At 37.5% G+C, this 21,327-nt stretch overlaps 1 protein-coding gene across 2 annotated transcripts in view; it reads right to left on the bottom strand.

Moving 5' to 3' along the window:
• LOC131073419 (putative metallophosphoesterase At3g03305) overlaps positions 1 to 13,830 on the bottom strand; it is a 63,255-nt gene extending 49,425 nt beyond the window's left edge. Inside the window, exon 1 of one of the 2 annotated variants that reach the window (XM_058009863.2) lies at positions 13,454 to 13,830. In XM_058009863.2, coding sequence (XP_057865846.2) covers positions 13,454 to 13,712 — 259 coding nt within the window. In that variant the 5' untranslated portion in view covers positions 13,713 to 13,830. Of the gene's footprint in view, positions 1 to 184; positions 311 to 13,453 lie in introns of those variants that run through there. The other variant, XM_058009865.2, reaches the window with a different exon arrangement.
• Between the last annotated feature and the right edge of the window lie 7,497 nt (positions 13,831 to 21,327).

Raw genomic sequence — 21,327 nt, 5'->3', positions numbered from 1 at the left:
CAGATGTGACATTGCAAACTTCTACCATTATGAAGGCAAGGCAATGGATGAGCCATTTTGATAACCAAGACAATAATGCTCAGAACATACAGGTTGGTTATTCATCCAGGTTGGTATGGGATCCAAGTAAGAAGATAAGAAAAATGAAGACTGAAATTTTTGATGGGCTAAATATCACACTTACCAAATCATCTCATAGCTCAAAACTATCAACTTTTAGTTGCATCAGAATAGTGCAATGGAAGCATGGTGGTGTCTCCCCAGCTTCTAGTTTTGCAAAAGAAGATGAATTCCTTGTTTGAAGTCGAAGATGACCCCTTGGAGCTATGCCCTACAGTTGGAGAAAAGATCATAGGTGAGGGTCAAATGGAGACAATCACATTGATATTTTTATTGAGGAAAGAAAAATGTTAGAAGGCTTCCATACTTGGGCCATGTCACTAGTACTCAATGCATACAGGAGGATGCAACACCAGAAGGTTTGAAAGGGATTTTCATATGTGATAGCACCAATCACCAACGTGACAAAGAAAGGAGCTCTTGCACAAATGGATGGTAAACAAAAGGAACTTTTCAAATATGATAAGGTAATCAGCTCATTTCTTACATCTCTTATTTCAAATTTCTCACAACCAGTTGTTGGTTAGTTAAAATTTTGAGAAGGTGTTCCACAGCAAGTGAGAGAAGAAAGTTGAAAGAACTAAAAGGGGAGTATTCAAGAATATCAGTAATTTTTCTAATATGGAAAACATGTTATTCCCACTATCATATTGGAGATTTTGTTGGGTGATCAGTTTATGCTTGTGAAAAGATATGGAAGGTGCACGGTCTCCTACCAAAATGAATTAATGATTGCATATTTAGCTTTTTGGAAATGGTGGTGCAAATGCTGCTGTTACATAATTCTATTTGCTGCCCCTCTACAGAATATTTTCTGTTAAAGATCAGCCAATGAAGATGAAGAGACCATCTCTCAAGTTGAGGTGAAGGATTGGTTAATTAATGTGTATTTTTGCAAGATGTATAAAGATTAACAAAATACTTGTTCCTAAAGAATGTATTGGCTATTATAGATGATTCTATCCACCATGTTGCAAAATCAGATTTCTGGCACAATAATAAGTTTCTAGTGTTTATGGTACAAATTGTCAAGTGCTAGTGCATGTATACACTTGGTGGGACGGAGAGCTATGAAGGAAAGAATATTAAATGTGAAGAAATGGAGCTTCTGTACAAATAAAATGATGGCATGGGTAAGATGTGCCTGAAGGATAATCGCATCAAATTCATTTAGTGCAGATCCACTACATTGAGAGTTCTCAGATTACTAGGCAAGAGAATGGCCAAGATTAAATTCAGTAAGTTATCAAGTCAATTTAATTGTTGGAACAAATGCACCAAAGAGTTTCCCATCCAAGGGCTCAGATTTCATGAATATTATTGTTGCACTCATGGCATTATCACACAAGAATATTTCCAGGTTTGCATTATGTCCACCAGTAAAGGTTGCTAGATCACATAGGAGCAAGATCAAGGTTTGGTATGCAATTGGTTATGACAAATCATTTTTGCATTTGGACCTTGGAGCTATTTATTTGTAATTGCTTGAGGACAAGAAAATTTGGAGGGAGGATTTGTCATGTCCCCTTTTTATTAAACTTAAATTTTGGCGAATAATAACCCATTTTATGTCTTTATGGGTTAATCAGAAAAGCATAGAATGGATAATTTATTTACTATTTATCACTGTCCATTCAATTTCATTAACAAAGGGACAAATAAATATCAAATAACATTTTTATTAAGCCAAATGGGACATTTGCAAATGTGTCCCTTCAGTTCTATAAGTGAAAAGTAAATTACAAGAAAAATAAGGTGTTGGAAAATGTGTCTTTTGGGTGGGAAATTTTAGAAAGCAAGTGAAAGGTCATGGGGGGTAGCTAAACAATTGGAAAATCGATAGTCATGCATCCCAATTGATAATGGATTTTGGATGGTTATAAATATGGTTGTTTAGGTCATTTGGAGGCATGTTGATTATTATCTCTTCTCTCATATTTGCAAATTTGCAAACAGATTCTTCAGGGGACAAAAACCCGTTGAAGTAGAAGGCTTGTGGACAAAAACCCATGAGCTTTGGGTGATCAAAGGATGAAAACCCTTTGATTTAAAGGTCATTCTCATCCAAAAATTGCATTTGGGGTAAAGGAAATTAGTAAGATTGTTTGTTGCTTCTTTTCAGGATTCAGTCACTCTTCATATGTTGTTTCTAGTGATCTTCAAGCATAATTGTGTTGAGTCTTGTGGATATGCTACAGCAGCATGCTGTTGTTATTGTTGTTGTAAGCAAATTGATATGTTGGTATCCCCATTTGCAATTCAAACAAAATCAGTTTGTGGTGTTTTGGGTGAATCGGGTGTAGTTTTATCACAGCTTTGTGGGTTTGGTGGAGATTTTAAAAATAAAAGACATATCATTTGCTGCTGTTGTAAATCAGGTTTCAGACCTGATAATTTGCTATAGAATATCAGAAAACACATTTCCATTGTGTTCTATAAGATTTCATTCAGTTGGGTGTTCCTTTCTGCAAGACTAGCTAACTAGTTTTGATGTTTTCAGTGAAATTTGGCATAATAATTTGGGAATCTATTTTTAGATTTGAAATTTTTCTAAATTTTTGGTTGAGGACATTACAGACTATTATGTTTTCCAACTGCTGATTCTGAGTGGGAGTCTAGTGACCTGAGTTGCAAAGAAAATTGCTCAGTGTCTAAAAATATTGCGAAACATTTTCTGAGTTTTGTTATCGATTCTTTCCCCTTTCAGAAACATATTGAACTTTAAAATTTGGGCAAGAACATAAAAGTTATGACTTTTTAAACACTGTCTTGTCTGCTGAAAATACTATGAAGAATATGGGTGTGTAATTTTTCTTTGGATTCTAGGGAAGAATTCTAGACTTGGAAATTATCAATAAGTAAGAACCTTGTTTCCTAAATCATCTAGTAGTGAGTGAATTTTGGGAACATATGGGTTATGGAGTAGTCTTCTTGGCGTACTATTCAATATATGCCATTACCATGAAATTATATTATTGAACTAATGTCAGTGTGGTCTTTGTCTTCTAATTACTGTTTATCCATCTTATAGAATGTCAAGCCATCATTGAGAGATGATTGAGATATATTATGCTATAAACATTGAATGTCATTGATTTTCATGCATAGGTGCATTAAGTCCTCTTCCATGATATATTAAGGATGGACAAGCATATTTGATATGTGATGCATGAGCATATAGGTATGCTAATTGTCAATACTCACATAGTGAATTGGATTCCATCATGCATGTTGGCCACATACTGCTATATCCTTTGTGATGGGCTGGACTTCTCTAGTGGAGTAGCACGGAGAAGCTAATGCTTTGTGGTAGGGTCGATATCACCTCAATGATACTCTCTCTTTTACTTCATGTTACGAAGGAAGGAGACGGAGGAGGGTTTGTAATGCAAGTGTTAATGTATTATCTATCTTGTGTCTTGCTGATTAATAGAGTAGATGACTGTTATAAGCTGCTGTAATGTCCCCTTTTTGAAATGAGATATAGTAAAAAATTAAAACATCAAAAAAAATATAATTAAATTTAATTATGTTTAATGAATGGTCAAAAGGCATTAAATGAAGAGTTGTAACTCCCTCAAACATGAGATACAAAAGGGAGATCATTTGAGAAGGACATCCTTAAATCATCAATGGGGAATGAAAAAAATCAATTTGGAAATTGATTATTATTCTTAAAGGCAGCAATAAAGGGTGGTGACTCAATTCTTGTGAATGGTGGTGACTCATACCTTGTGAAATGGGTATAAAGGGCAAATCAAACCTCCAAGCAAAGAAGGAATGATGAACGAAGGGAGAATCATCAATTCAGGAACTCGTCATCAAATATCAATCCTTTCAGCTATAAACAAGATCAGAAATCCATTCAACAATCAATTTATAAAATCATCTCATCAATCATCAAATCAATCAATCAATTAATCATACTAACATCGATCATTCAACAACCATTAATCAAACAAACAATTATACAAACCTCAATCATTCAACAACAATCAATCAATCAAACAATTATACAAACCTCAATAATTCAAATATCAAGCATTCAAACATGAAACATTCATGCATCAATCAAACAACATTTAAGCATCAACTCATCAATCCTTCAAGAAATGTCAATAAAGAGAGATCAAGCGATCAACAATAATCTAGCAAATACATCAAGATATCAATTTTGAATTCTAGTTAGTATTTGTGAACCAGATGGGATCTGGGCCCACGGAGTGGGCTAAGGTTCAGAAGGACAAGGTCTTTTCCTACCCTTTCACAAGCTAGGGACGGGGTCCTTGGTATTGTCTCCGAACGGGGTCTAAGCTCACAGGATGAGCTAGGGTTTGGAGGGTAATTTAACTACTAAATCTTTTCAAAGCAGTGTAAAGGTTGAGTAATTCTTGGCTCCCACTTTCCTATTGTTATTTTCTATTCTTAGCTGTCCATGTGCTCGTTTTTTGGGTCGCAACTGTCAATTTGAACAATTGATATTTTTGGGTTTGCTTTCTCCTTTTTGAGGGGAGTTTTTGGCCTTTTGAAGTTAATAGATACATAGGGTGTGAGGACTGGTTTTCTGGGAATGCGTAGAAGATACAGACTTTGGAAGCTACAGAATTTTTGCTTTTGAATATACAAGATTTCTCATTTTTTGTTGTCTCTGTATTCTTTCATGGTTTTCTTTTGTATTTAGATGACGATGATTATGGATTCTATTTTATATTTTTGGTTAGATTAGTCAGTTTATTTGTTTGTTCTCTCTCTAGCAGCAGGGTGTGCTATAGGGATTTTACACAGAAGCTGGGCAGTGTTACTTTTGGAGAATCACTTGTAGAGGACAGAGCTCTGATCTGCATCAGTTTTTGGTATTAGAGCAATCTGCAATGGCCCATGGGGAAGTCCGCATCAATTGGGGGAGAAGGGAAGGGAGGAATGCAGGCCCTCGAAGGAACACTTGTGAATTGCTTTGAAGATTAGAGACCCTTGAGGCAAGATTAAATAGGAAGAGTCTGAAGAGGAACAAGAGAATTTGGAGAATGCTACTAGGATATCAGATCCTATGGAGAGGCTTATTGAGGCATTGACAAAACAAAGTTCTAAGATAAAGGTTGATATTTCGGATCTTAAAGGTGAGCTCAAACCTGATGCATTTTTAGATTGGGCCAAGAATTGTAGTACTTAGAGATGGAAGAAATAGATGAAGATGATCCAAAAAGAGTAAAAATTGCTGCCTCCAAGTTGAAATTACCTGCAGCCCTATGGTGGGAAAATGTGTAGAGTTCAAGAAGAAGACAGAGGAAAGATAAAATTCATCTTTGGCCTAAGATGCTGAAACATATGAAAGCAGGTTTTTTGCCCTCAGATTACCAACAAAAATTGTTTAACGAATTTCAAATTTTAAAACAAATGGATCGATCAGTGCAAACTTATACTGAACAGTTTATGAGACTTCCAATTTGAACGAATATCCAACAAAGTGAAGGGCAAGCGGCAGCCCAGTATGTAAATGGACTCAAATTTCAACTTCAAGAAGAGCTTGCATTGGTGAAAGTTCCTATTGTAGATGAAGCATATGAATATGCCTTGAAGGCTAAGGAGAAACTAAACGGAAAAAATGAACAAGAGAGTAAAAAGGGCGAAAGCTATCAAACTAAAAGGAAAGAGGTTTCTAAAGAGCTAGAGGAAGGCAAGAATGTGAAGGTTGACTTTAGAGGAAGGGAAAGCTTTAGAGATAGAGGACATGGACAACTGCCATCGGGGGAGCGGAAGCACTTGAAGTGTTTTATTTGTGATGAAGCCCACAAGACTATAGATTGCCCTCAAAACTCTAAGAGGATGATGTTAGTCCAAGAAGAAGAAAAACCTTGGTCACAAGAAGTTAAGGATGAATTGGGGTAGAACCTTATGCTGACAAGAACCTTAATATCTAGGGGCAAAGGAAGCTCCAGAAGTTGATTGGAAGAGGAAAAGTATTTTTCGAACAAAATGCAAATATAAGGACAAGTTATGTAAGGTGATCATAGATGGTGGACCTACTGATAATTTGGTGAGTATAGAAATGGTTGACAAATTACAACTTGCTTGTGTTCCAAAAACTAACCCCTACAAGATTTCTTGGTTAAAGAAGAGGCATAGTGTTCTTGTGGACAAGTCTTGTCTTGTTACTTTCAAAATTGGTCCATATGAGGATGAAGTGCTCTATGATGTAGTGCCAATGGATACATGTTATTTGTTGTTGGATAGGCCATGGCAATATGACCAGAATGTTATCCATCGAGGTAGAGAGAATACTTATGAGGTTTAGCATGAAGGAAGGAGAAATATCTTAAAACTGTGGCAAGAGGAAGGAGCATTTAAAGTGGTAGCTTTGTCTCTTCTAACAGAGACTAGATTTGAGCTTGAAAAAAAAAAGTGAAAATCAGCCAAAAAGGAAATTGAACGAAAAATTTGGAGCAAAAGAGAGAAATTATTTGGAAACTGAAGTTCAATCAAAAATTGAGGTAGAGCTGTAACAAAATTCAACCAACACAATGACTGGTGAACCTCATAAGGCAGATGCTGAAATTTCAGTTGATTGTAAGGAATAGTGAATTGTGGGAATACGAGCATGATCATAAAAAATCTTCCTTGGATGTGATCAGAAATTTGGTGAAAAGTGACTATTTAACTCAGTATGACAGTAGTGATATGAAGTGTGATTAGAAAATGAAGGAAAAGATTTCAAGTCTATTAGTTATTTTTTTGAGCATTCTACTTTAGAGACTTTGCATAGTTTTATTGGTCCAACTGAATGGGGAATCAACACTGGAATCCTCTCCACAAGAAGTCAGGGATTGGAAATTTTGGTAATGACCCAAAATTGTGTCAGAAAATTCTTAGAGAAAACCTTGATGACAGACTGTTGACGTGTATTTTGTACACTATCAAACACAGAATAAAATACCTGAGGGTACCTTATCCTCTCTTGAGTAAAGTCTCCGAATGCTGAAGATATCGCGAAAAGGATCAATCGGGATGACTTCAAGGTTCTTCGCTGTAGGATCTCTACGTGTGGATAAGCTCTCTGTGGTATGATGTGATTTGCTGGAATCACAAGGGGACTTACACTTGATGACTGAACTTCTGATTTGCTTTGAATATTGCTGGAACACAGGATTTTACTGCCTTAGATTTGAAAAAAAGAAAAAAGACGAGGGCGAGGAAAGGATCTAATCCTAACACTAAGAATGTAAGAGCAATGAACGATCTTTGATGAAATTCTAACTAAGTCTTGTTTTGACATCCCAGGACCATCTCCACAAGGTTAGTGCGATCTTCGAAGGAAAGCTTTATGATGTTCAAATCATCACTACAGGCATAGACACCATCAAGCTGATGCATATCAATGAAGAAGCGACAATTGAAGTTAAGCTTAAGCTGAATGATTCCAGTTGACTACACAAGGCAAGTCTGCAATCAACAAACTGCTAGTAGTATGGATATACGAATTTCACCATCAATCAAGCACATTTCTTCCACTCATCTAATAACATGAAATCAAATATGAGAAGTGTAGAGACCATGCAAATTGTCGAATCGACCCATAAATTTCACCATTTCTTCAATGAAGTTTTAAAAGTCTCTTACAACAACATCTTGGCAACAATCTTTGCCTTCTCTCTCTACTCTACTCTAATTGCTATTCTATCAACTAGCTAATCACCTTCTAACTACTCTCTATCTATCTTCTATTAACTGCTTCTAACTCTTTCTATTGCCTTTACAAAATGAAGAGTCGGGGCTTATATAGTGCCCACAATACAATTCGATGGCTTAGATCAATTCGAGATCAATGGCCAAGATTCAATAATGAAAACCCTAATTAGGGTTTGTTACAACCATTACATAACATTTAATGCTTGACCAATGATAAAATTGTATCTTTAGGACACATGTCTTCTCTGGAAAAATCGACCAATGGATAGCTGGGGTAGGTACATCGAAGTTTGTGCCACCTCCCATAAGTTAGGTACATTGAATCTGGACATGTTGAGGTGGATCAATCCGACTGGAGGAGTGATGACTAGGATGCCACCTCGTCTGACACTTGTAACTTGGTAGATATTCGATTTGATGTTGTTGAGAAGCTAGCTTTAATTAATTCATCTAGAACTATCTGCTTCTTCAACGAACCCTTTGCTCTGACTTCTTTTGTCTCTGATGTGCAGGATGATGATGTACCTCGCCTTGGAATGCTGGATTAGAAGAGGTCGCCCTTATCCTGATGATGCTGGATCGAAGAAGGTCGTCCTTGTCGATGCTAGACTAGAGGAGGTCGCCCTTATCCTTACTTGATCTTCTTGGAGGAGACCGTCCTTGATCTGGCTTGATTTTCCAACTCCGAGATCTCCATTTGATGCCTACACAAAATATTAAAGTTAGTCTTTTGAGCATCAAACCTTAAAGCATGAAATTTAAGACCTTTCAAAGGTAAAACTTAAGATATTAATTTGAAAAAAGTCATGATAAATCAAGAATTACACATTTTCAAATTAATAATGAATGGAATTTGGATCTTCAAGACTTAGACTTTACAAAATTGCAATGGGATCACAATAAGTCTTGAATAAGAACTTCAAAAATGATTCTTCATACCTCCTCCTTTGAGTATTAAACTCTAAGAAATGATGCAAAAATAGATGAATTTCGCTAGGCAAAGTGTAGATCATAGCCTTCTCTTGAACAAATTGTGCCTCCTCTAGCTTGGAAAAGAATAAACTCCACCTTCCACTAGCCTCTTCAAAAATCTGGAAATTCGCCTTCAAATGTCTTCAAAAAATCTGGAAATTATCCTCCAAACTAGCAAGAAATACGCCTCTCCAATAGCCTTCAAGATGAATTTCGCCCTCCTTTCCAGCTAGATTTCGCACCTTCAATTAGCTCTCCAAATTCGATCTTGAAAGGATGATTGAATGATTTGAATTGTGAAACAAACCCCTTCAATATATAGAGCACTCACCCCTCTTCCCTCCAAGGCCGACTTGCCAACAAAAGGCTAAGAAAATAAATAAAATTGCAAAAAGGAGAGGCCGACTTGATAAAATAAATAAAAATAATACCTCAAGCACTCCATTTTTAATTTTAATTTCACAAAAATTAATTTTAAATGCCTTTATAATAAAAATTCAATTTTCTAAGGCTCAAAATTAATTTATTAAATACCAATGCGCCTTTTATTAAATGCCAATTTAATTTAAATTTTTCCAAATATTTTGAAGTTGGCAATTTTGGTATCTAATGCGATTTTAGAGGATATCAACGTTGAAATAAGGTAAAAATAAAGAATGCCAATAACCTCGCCTTGGTCCCTTGGAGAGGGACAGGAGCGAACTTGCAATTTAAACCTTGCATTCTTCATTTTTAATCGCCAAAACTTCATCTAGGCATCTAAAGTGGCATTTTCAATTGGAGTCTTGAGTTTAATTCACTTGATTTCTAGGAGGAAAGTGTATTAGGATATTTTCGCCCTGGACCCTGGGTGAGGGACAGGAGCGATTTTTCACTTTTGGCCTTAATCCTTCACCTTTTAATCGCCAACTCTCATTGTGGGGTAAGTAATGATCTCTTTCATCCATTCCATACACGTTTACTTTGCTTTTGCAAGGCAAAATAGGTGTTTTAAAGATTTTCGCCTTGGTCCTCCAGTGAGGGACAGGGGCGACTTTTGTGTTTTAGCCTAGGATTATCAAACTTTGAAGTCAAATCTTTGTTCACCATGCTTTAGAAGACCCTTTCCACCCTTGTACAACCTTGCCTTAACGTAATCTTGGAGGGAAGTTATTGATTTTGTAAAAATCGCCCTGGTCCTTCAGTGAGGGACAGGAGCGCTTTTCCCCATTGTCATCAAAATTTGTAATCTTTGCATCTCAATTCCACCTCAAGGCATTTTAAACCTCATTTCAAACTTATGTCAAGGCTTAGATTTGTCCAAACTTGAAGAGAAAGGGTGGATATTAGGTTTTTCGCCCTAGTCCCTTGGTGAGGGACAGGAGCGATTTTGCAAATTTAAGCTTATCCATCCTTTGTCGGCCTTCCAAATTATCTTCAACGGGTTAAACACGCCTTCTTCCATTCATTTCAATCACAAAACTTGCCTCGTCCTTGCAAGAAAATTGCACTTTTAGAAAATCGCTCTGGACCTTCAACAAGGGACAGGAGCGCCTTTTGTCATCTTGGTATATTTCCTTGCTTGTGGACCACTCAAATTATATTCAACGCACAAATCATGTTTTCCTTGATCTCTTCAAATCATAAAATCATTTTGATCTTGCAAAAATAGTGCAAATTTGAAATTCAAGCTCTAGTCCTTCAATGAGGGACAGGAACGAATTTTGTCTTCTAGGCCAAAATGCTTCATCTTTCATCATGAAATATCTTGGCTAGGGAAGATTTCATCTTGTTACATGCCATGAATAAGAGTTCAAGTCCAAGAAAGGTCTAAAAATGTGTATATAAAGAAAATCGCTCTGGTCCTTCAGTGAGGGACAGGAGCGAAATTACCCTTCTAGGCAAAACTCCATCATTTCATTGTCTTTAATCAAATCTGGATGCTTTATCACGTTCATTTCGTCCTCCACCATGCCTTTGATGTTCCAATTTGACCAAACAAGGTCAGGAATGATTCCAATAAGCTTTTTCGCCCTGGACCCTTGGTGAGGGACAAGAGCGATTCGCCTTGGACCTCCTGAGAGGGTCAGGAGCGAAATTCGCTCTAGATCCTCAGTGAAGGACAGGAGCGAAATTTGACTATTTGAACTCTATCAGGATAATTTTTATGGAATATAACATTTAAGTATAAGTGACATTTCCTTCTTATACTTTAAGTTATATTCCATATATACTTTCAGGATGTTTGAGAGTGGTTTCAGACCTCCAGGAGTTATATTGCAAAATCTAGTTTTTGGAGGTTTTTCAGTTTCCAGACTTAGTAAAATTTCAGGATTAGGACATTCCAGACTTAGCCAAATTTCAGGATCAGGACCTTCAGACTTAGCCAAATTTCAGGACCAGGACATCACCCAAGCAGGACCTACTATCCATGTGATCCCCTTGGCGACACTCAAAATGCAAAGGCTAACGGACAAAACCCAAAAAGACCTAGAAAACAAACCCTAAAAAGCAAAAAAGCAGGGGTCCCCATTTGCAATGGGGCGATGTGTGAAAACGTCACAACACAAACCTACTAAAAAGTTTGCACTCTCATATGCATGGCAACATAGTTCGATCCTTCTGAGCCAGGAGGTTCAAAACTTGTCAAAGATAGGGAAGATAATGTAACTGCCAAATCTTTTCAAGCCAGTGTAACTATTGAGTAATTATTGGCTCCCACTTTCCTTTTGTCATTTGCTATTCTTAGCTGCTTGTGTGCTCCCTTTTGAGATGGCAACTGTCAGTTTGGACAGTGGCTATTTTTGGGTTTGCTTTCTCCTTGTTGAAGGGAGTTTTTGGCCTTTTGGAGTTAGTAGATACGTAGGGTGTGAAGACTGGTTTTCTAGGAATGTGTAGAAGCTACAGTCTTTGAAAGCTACAGAATAATTTAAGTTTGAATATAAAACATTTCTCAATTTTTGTTACCTCTGTATTCTTTCATGATTTTCTTTTATGTGTTCAGATCATGATGATTATGGATTCTATTTTATATTTTTGGTTTAATTAGTCGGTTTAGCTGTTTGGTCTCTCTCTAGCAGCAGGGTGTGCTATGGGGATTTTACAGGAACTGAGCAGTGTTACTTTTGGGGACTTGCTTGCAGAGGACAGAGATCTGATCTGCATCAGAGGGACAGGGTCTTTTCCTACCTTTGACAAACTAGGGCCAGGGTCCTTGGTTTCGTCACTGTTGAGTTACGGACAAGGTCTTTTAACTCAGCAGATTTGCACAGTATTTATGGGGAATTCATGATTTGATCAATTGAGTATTGTGCTACGATTTATTGATCTGAGTATTGTTGATCTTTGGCAAGACAATTTAAAGGAGAATTATTGCAGAAAATCAAGATAAATTCTATGTTCAGAATTATTCATAAAATTATAATTAATTGAATATCATAATAAATTTTCATCATTTTTGACAAAGTTATATTTATAAATATAATGCAATTCTCATCTTTAGTTGGAATTATTGTTCAAGGGCAAAACTCAGGAATATCCAAAAAAGGGACATTACAGCTGCTTACTCTTCTCTTGCAAATTTTGAGTGTGGTTTTGTGATGTGTGTGTGTACCTGAAACGTAAAATGTTTACATTTTATAGTTATGCCAAAATATAGAAAACGGACTTGTACAAATTGTAATGATTGTAGTATCAATTGATATATGATAAGATAAAAACAATTAGTCCAATGTTTGACTCTTTTACCTCTAGTCACCATATGTTACTAGTGACTATGGGGTGGATGTTAACCACAGTCCAACCAACATGACCTGTGTTCACTATCAGTTTCTAATGTAATCCTCCGAGGGCAAAAAATAAGGGAGGGGAAAACATTTAACACATACATATTATGAGATGAATAGAATTTTAAGAATTGATACTTGCAAATAGTGAAAAAATATCACTTTCTCTACAAGTAATGTTTCTCCAGTGCAATGGTTCCCAAGGCACAACACTCGCTAAAGGTCTTGCAAATGGGTAACAAGCTAGGCAGGCTTAAGTTCGGTGGAAATTTTATGGCTGAGTTCTCTTGGGTCAGAGCTATAGAGGAATGGATACATGGAGAAATTTCAGTTCTTTACCCCTTTCAGCATCACTTAGATGTAATAAGTCCCATATGGTTCGTACAAGGCATGTGAAAAATGGGTTTTTGGGAACCCGCTACTCCTTGCCATTGTCAACCAGATTGACTCGAAAATATGCAGCTGAATCCTACAAAATCATAGAACATAACTTTATATACCATTTTACATGAAAACTTGTCTAGTGTTTTCTTCTCAAATTTTGGGAATTGACAAATCTAATTTTAGAAACCTTATGGAAACCGAATAACTATCTAACACATTTTGTCTAATTTCTTTGAAAGGATCTCATCGTGGTATCATTGATATCTAACAAACCAATTACAGTTTCATTGTCATCAAACAAACACCTTTCCACTAACTTGGCGTGGACTAAGGCAGACATCCCAATCCTGACTTTATTCCCTATTCAGAGCCATATGCACTCAATGCCCACATTGAAAGCTAATAAATTCATGCTTAATTCCTTAAAATTTATTACATTATAAGGAATATAGATACGAACACAACCATAAAATATACTCTATCTGCACTTTTCATGTACAGAGAAAAACACTTAAATAAACAAAACATACCTGTGATATCTCCTGTAATTAGCACTAAAGCAGGATTGATCATGGCCAAAGTTGAAGGCACAAGCTGTCTGAATGAGAGAGCCCGATCAGGGTGGTGTACGCTGAAGTGGAGATCAGAAAGCTGAACCACCCATACAACTCCATCGGGTCCCCCTTTCAACTCTATGATGTTTCTCGAGTTGGTATCCGCAGTAGCAGTTACCAGATTCGTTGAAGCAATTAACACTAAAATCATCCAAATTTCAGAGGGAGAACCCATCTTCTTCCTCTGGAAAACTGTTTGTAAACACTATAATGTTGGAAATAGGGTCTACTGGTAGAAAGTTTTCCTTCAATAGTAGCGTAAATGACTTCGCTGAAAAGTGGTCTCGAAAGATGTTAGATTCATCGATGGGATTATGATTAAAACACTTTTAAACATGATTTTAGAGGAAGAAAAGTGTATATTTTATAATTTTATTTTTTATTTTATGTTATTTTGTGTAGATAACATATGTATGTATGGTAGTATAGTTTAAGTATATAATTTATTTTTTTATTAGTTGATTTTAACTTTAAATTTATTATTTCTGACTATCGTTGATTTATTTAAGGTTTTTGACTTCTTAATCTAGGTTGCATCATAGTTTTGATTTAGAGATAAAATTATGTTTGTGGTCTATTTTCTATTTTCTAAGGATAACATGTTTGAAATATGAGTAGCACTTGTACCAAAAGAAGGTACAATGTGTATGTTGATAGTAAAATATGCATTGTAATATATTAGAGAGTTAAAATCAAAGAATTGAATAAGAGATGTGTTTGTTGTGCTACATCCCTCACTCCGCGCAATCGGGCAGCATCTACTTGGGCACATGTCAACTATGCCCTCAATCCGTCCAGCTCTGTATTCATATCCTGCATCCAGGCCACCATCTCCTTGCCCCTCGCTACCTGTAGGGCCTCCTTCGTCGCCTTTGTCTTTGTCTCGTAGGTGTCTCTCTCTCCTACTATCGCATCCAAAGCCACTTATACTTTGTCTTGCTCAACTTGTAAATTGCTAGCTTGAACCTGCTCTACGTCTGCCCCGGCCCTCTCCTAGCCAACCTCATCCTCTAGGCTCATTGTTTGAGCCCTCTCTGTGTCTCTCTCAGCCATAATATGATCAAGCATCGCCTAAGTGATCTATGGTTGTGGTTGTACTGGTGGTTGTGGTTGTGCTAATGGTTGTGGTTGTATTGGCACCTATACTTGTACATGTGGTGCCTATGCTCATGGAGGGGGCCTATCCCCTCCTACCCTTCCTGCTCGCCCTTGGCACCTGTTGTGCCCCCTATCCCCTATCTTCTCCTCTAGCTCTAGCCTCTGCCTTGAGGACATCTCTATCCCCTCCTTGATCCCCCTCACTGCCCGTTACCTGGTATGTTGTTGGCACAACCTCATCTGGCTCAGAGAACCCTAGGATACTCAACCTAACAGGCTTGTATGCATCCCAACATGCATTGTATGCCTTGGTCATACTAGCATCTGCAATGTATGCTCACAGATACCATGGCACCAACGTCATCGCATTGAAGCTACTCTAGGCGTGCTCTGGCTCAATAGCATCGCCCCAAGTGCTAGTCTAGTGGGTAATCTGCAAATGTGTCCTCTCCTCTCCTATGATGTCTTGTTGGACACCAAATTGGTGCATAACTTTGTGTGACAAATATTGGTCAATGACATAGACTGTCCAACCCATCAACCAACATTGAGTCTAAACGAAAGCAAAATAATGTCGATCCACATCCTAGGCCTCACATGTACGATAAGGCCTCTAAATAAAATCATGCATCTCGTCAATGCATCAACCCTAGAATCCCATCACTCCCATTCATGTATAGTGGAGGTTGTCATACCTGTCAATGTATGGATGCTTTGGTCGTCACTCTTTGACCCCTATCGGTCAACATATAGCAATGTGCTCAAATCCCAAAACATGTAGTAGAGTGACATCGGTACCTAAGCTCTTGTACCCCCGATATACACACGTGTGGATATTGTGGTACAAATATTCAAGCATGACGTATCCCCAAGTGTACTGTGTGCCCATCACTACCAACCTGTATAAACCTCTGGACCATCCAATCAAAAATCCATGAATGCTGGGATCGAGCATCATGTGTTTGCTAATGAGACCTGCAAAATATAGGACAAATCTTGGGATCCGTTGTCTCCTCTGCATCATTGGCTCTAATCGCATCCTAGTGTGATCCACAAGTAAATCATTTGTCCAACATGCGAGCTATAAATAGTACTCTTCATCTTCTAACTGGTATCGAGGAATCGCCCCTCAAATGGGTAATCACAAGATCCTCCAGACATCCTCGAGTGTGATGGAGGCCTCACCTATAGGAAGGTGAAAGGTGCATGTATCACTATGTCATCTCTCAATCAATGTTGAAATCATCGTGTTGTACAAATGCACACGTGGTCGCTTGAATGCATGATCAAGTCCTAGAACTACGAGCATCATCCACTCTACAAACTGCAATCTATGTCGCAGTGCCATGGTCGATGGCAAGTACTCACAAGACTCAATTGGAGCCAATATCTCCCGCATCCAACAAACACACGCCAGTCAACCCTTTTCTAATCATTTGCCCTCTTGTACTCATTGGGGCATCCCCTCACTTCCCATTTTCACATATCCCTTCTCCCTCCTTACCTGTTCAACTCTCCTAAGTGGAGACGTTGTTTGGCCCGGTGGAGATGCCAAAATAACAATGCATGCAATGTTTCACACGCACAAATGTCATTCTACAATTTCCCTTCGTGTCATGCCCAGCACAGACACCGATCACTAGACCGACGTCTGCATATGCACCCTCGCAAATAGTCCTTGTCTATGTAGACGTGACTCTCCAGGTGGAGACACTGTTGGAGGGGTGCAAATGTCAAACCCTTAATTTTGTACCCTAAACCCTAGCATTAAATGCACCATTAATGCACCTAAGCTACTAAATCATAGAGATGGGATATGCTAGTCACCGAGTCTCCATGCTCGGGTGGCCACTAGTGGTTCCATATGCACTCTCTTCACTACATATGGTGGGGAAGGATCAACATTTTTCTCTTAAGGCTCTCGCGCTTATGAACTAAGTGTGTGAAAGTGACCATCTATGGGCCCTGTGTGGCCTATATATGTCCTCCCTCCACCCTTCTAATCCTCGTTCTTTTATTCATTTTCCTTCTTCTTGGCATGTTCCCCTGCCCTATTCTTTCTTTTTCTCCTTTTTTTTTTTTCCTTCGTTATTCTCCTTTTTGAGAATTTTCTCGTAAAATTTAAATTTTTCGATTAAATTTTCGAGGGGGCATCCCTTACTTGCATCCCACCTACGATGATCCATTTTTCATGTTGGGGCACCTTTTTATTCTTTATCCCATCACCAACTTATTTCCACCACGTAAAAGAGGGACAAAATGTAGACACCTAAAATTAATTAAATTAATATTTAATGTATCCCTTCCTGCATAATTAATTGTATTAATTATGTTAGTCCCCATTCTTCTTGAAATTAATTAAATTATATTTAATTAATTTATCCCCTGACCATATATAAATATTTTAATTAATTATATAAATCCCTAATTCTTCTGAAATTCTAATTAATCCTTAACCTTAGCCAATTTCTTCAATATACCCTCTAATCTCAGTAATTGACTAAAATCTTGATTCCTACATATCCTTCATTTAATCCCCTTCATTAAGCCTAATTAACCCAAGCCTAATCATCATTAGCATTTTTCCCATCTTTAAATTCATCCCACCTACCTAGGTCCACATGTGAATCCCCCTCATAAATGAGCTTGCATACAAGGGTCACTTTCTCCTCCACCTCATCTTTGACCCAAGGGTTGTCACACATGTGTGAGAATGCTCTTCCCCATGAGAGCCACCCTACACTTTCCCTTTCCAGCCACATGTCATTCTCCTCAAACCTAAAACTCTTACACTTTGCCAAAATTGCTTCCACTTGTCATCTCCATGTTATTCCCAAGATGTGCTCACACATGTGTGAGCACACCTTGCCTTCTTCCCTATGCCAAGAGTTCTTCCCAAGACACTTCACCTTGTGACACTTGTCACAAGGCTAAGAGCGCAAGACACCTCACCTTCTCTCACTCAATCTTTGCCCTCCATTATCCTTCAATCTTAACTGTCCATTTTGTATTCTCAAGTCTATAATTTGGAGTCTCCTCCCTTCACCAAACCATCCAATTCATTAGTAATTTCATGTTGTTATTTTGCTTTCCTAATCATTCCTTTTGCATCCATATTATAGTCATTTTATCATCCAATCCTTCCATCTTGCCATCATAATTCCCAATTCACTAGCTTAGTCCATTTATTCCCTTTATCAATCCACCATTGTTGTGTAGCTTTTGAGAGCATTCCACATCAAAACATCAAAAGATAAAATCAAGTGGAGCTTGGGGTGCATCCACTTTTAGCTTAATCGGAGGAGCTTGGAAGGTAAAAGTTTAGTTGTCTTGAATGTTTCACATTGTTTTATGAATTTACATGTTCAATTAACCTTTTACATTTTCATTTCTTTCAGCTCCCCTTAGGTTGACTACTAGTAAGGCACAAAGGGCATTTCTGGGGACCATAATAGATATGAAGCTAGAGCAACTGATAAATATTGATAGTGACTTGGTTCTTGCTATAGTCAAATGGATTCGAGGGAATGTTTTTTAGTTAGCGAGGAATGATATCAAGTGAATTTTGATATTGCATCTTGCTTCATGGGTTCCTTGATTGATCTTGGGGCTCCCAAGGATATAATTACAAGGATGATATGGGGGTTATTTAGAAATGAGCTTGTTGGTGAGCTAGACTAGATTTTGGAGGTGGCATAATATGAGGTGGGTATACCTACTGCAACATACTTTAAGGCATATTTGGAGAAAGATGTGGCAGTGCTTTGGTGGCTCTTCATGGCCAATTTCAAGAGTTGTTCTCCTAAAGATCATCGAATGCACTATAGTCATGCCTTCAAATTCCTTAAGAAGGTGGCAGGAGAGGAGCCGAGATTTGATTGGGAGTGGTTTGAGGGCTTTCAGTTTTTAGTGGACAACTAGGATTTAGACAATGATGATGAAAGCAACATGCCCTGCAAGAGGGAGTTGATCCAAATAGATGAGGATGTTGATGAGGAGGACAATAGGGGAGATAGCCCCCAATCTTGATGAAGCTACCCTTCCCTGCCTGTGTCATCTTGGGAAAAAACCCATTTTGAAATTTTACAATGTATTGTAAAGGATTATGAGTGTATACAGACACTTATAAAAATTTACTTATATAAATGAATATAGATATATGTAGATTTTGATACTATGATTCCTTGCAAAAATTAACAATGAATGGGTGTTATTCTTCTCTTTTTGTAAATATTTTCTTTCAACCTAATCTTAATTAACTCAAATCTATAATGCACAAATGAGTATAATTAATCAGACAAAGAGACGACATTATTTTGAATAAATGTGAAAATTAACTCTTCTTTTTTAAATTATGCTTTTGATTTTTTGAGGCCAAGGACCCAAAACACCATATACAACAAACAATGATGGGTAGAGTATACCTAATATTCGAAACATGCATAATGATAAGTTGAAGCACTTATGCTTGAACCTTAGTATGTTTTGTTCTTACATGAGGGCAGTTATGAGCGCAAGGTTTTGTATTTTTCCATTCATTGATAGGACACATACTGATTTTTTATGTTCCTCATATTTAGCTAACAATTTCATAACCTTAACCAGAGTAGACCAAGGGTCACACACTTTCGCAAAAACAAGAAAAATCAAGGCTAAACGAAGCAACCCCCAAAAGGAGGCAAATGTGTAGTAGCACTTCTTGGAAATGAAAAAGCAACTAACTAATCCTATTCTAACATAATCTACTACAAGAATTGATGTTAAATAAAAGCATTAACTAGATTTTTGAAATAATTTCCCTTCCTACCTAATTTATTACACTTCGACTTCAGGTTTTGCAAGTCCTCTTTTGTATCTTGCCCCAAGAGCAATTAGCCTTGGTTTGCAAGTCTGGAGTAGTGATCTCTTTTTATTGTAATTTGATATACATAGTGGATATTTTTGTGGGCAAGTGCTCATCATGGTTTTTCCCTATTTGAGTTTTCCATGTAGAAAATCTTGGTGTTCAATTGTTGGATGGTTGTTGATTAATTATGTATTTGCTACATTAATTTATGTCTGGATTGATTCACCCCCCCTCTTAATCCTACTTTGGGTTCAACAAAAGGTAGCAAAGCAAGGTTCCTCTTGAGTAAGCTTAACCACTTGAGGTAGATCCGGTATGGCACAAGACGTGCATTATAAAGATCCTATTGGCATTATGGATGAATTGATTATGTGTTACATTGATGTTTTGTCATTGATGTCAACACTAGTTGTTATGGTTGGTTACCGACAGACAGGTTTTGGTTACCAGTAGAAGATCTAGTGTTACCAGTAGAAGAGACTATCTATTGGACACTTCCGACATGTTTGGATCAGTGAAGTATATTTGATTTTATCTGTTACATGTTCCTTGAGCATGTTTTGGTCAGTTGGTATTGACTTGGTAATTGGATGCTATCATACACTCTTGTAAACCCTTACTGGCATTGGTTTAAGGTTTAACCGGCATAGCTCTCACTAAGGAATCTTGACAGGATGCATAATTGGTTTTGGTGTGGCTTCTAGATGGATTTTAGGATGTTGAAGATGTTCTTTGATCATGCTTCAAATGCTTGAAGACATTTCTTTGGCGTGGTGGACCCAGAATAGGTCCAGTGCCTATCTAGGTTATGGACTGATATCATGTTAACGTGTACTCTACACATTACCGGGATGTTTCAGGATGATTTATGGATTTGTTATTGTTGTTTTGGTCTTAAGCCGACATGGCATATCATTGTAATATGGATTTATGTAATGATCTTATTTTAATATCTTTTAGGTGGCCGACCTGATTAGTTTAGGCCTTACGATTGGTATAAAATGATGTAAGATCTTATTGTAATAAGTGTTCGTGGTCTTGGAATGCAATATCATATGCGAAGGAGATATGGTCGATCATAGGTGATCCAATTGGGATTAAGGAAGAGGTCAAAGGCCTCCGGTATTGAGCTTAATCGAGACTGTAATCAGGCATGGTAGATGCTATCTCTGGCAATTCATTATTTTGGAATGTTGTCCATATATCTTGAGGTGGTTTTAACCTTTGTAGTCAGTGAGACTCTTTTGTAATGAGCAGTACACTCTAGGCAGTGTGTCTTCCTGCATGTGCAGGCCCCTCATTGTATCACATACTTTCTTTAGAAGTATTATTTGACTCTAGGTAGGATTCCGAGCGTGGTTTTTCCCTTTCCGGGTTTTCCATGTACAGATCATGGTGTTATGTGGTATGGTTGCTTTACATTGATTATATGTTTAATTGTTAAGTTGCATTGTTTACCGGTATTTGTTTTTGCTTTACCGGTACTTAATTTGGTTAAAGGTTATTAAATGGATTAAATGTTATAATCTGTTAACAACTTATTCACCTCCCCCCCCCCCCCCCCTCTCAGTTATTCACCAGTTATCCTAATAATTGTTATTAGAGCTTTGGTCCTCTTTTGCAGAAGCTTAACCGCTTGAGGTAGATCCTATGGCAGCTAACACTTCAAATCCACCGACAACTATTTTCAGAAGAGAAATCCCTAAGCTTGATGGAATAAATTATGGGATATGAAAAATTTGAATGGAGACTCATCTTAGATGTCTTGGCAAGGATATTTGGGAGATCACTGAGAAAGGATATACACCTTATGATCTCGCATCTAGTGATCCTGCTCCTGCAGATT

Source organism: Cryptomeria japonica, chromosome 9 (genome assembly GCF_030272615.1).
Source record: "Cryptomeria japonica chromosome 9, Sugi_1.0, whole genome shotgun sequence".
Classification (NCBI taxonomy): domain Eukaryota; kingdom Viridiplantae; phylum Streptophyta; class Pinopsida; order Cupressales; family Cupressaceae; genus Cryptomeria; species Cryptomeria japonica.
The sequence above is the reverse complement of the archived record's forward strand: the minus strand, read 5'-3'. Positions and strand labels throughout refer to the sequence as shown.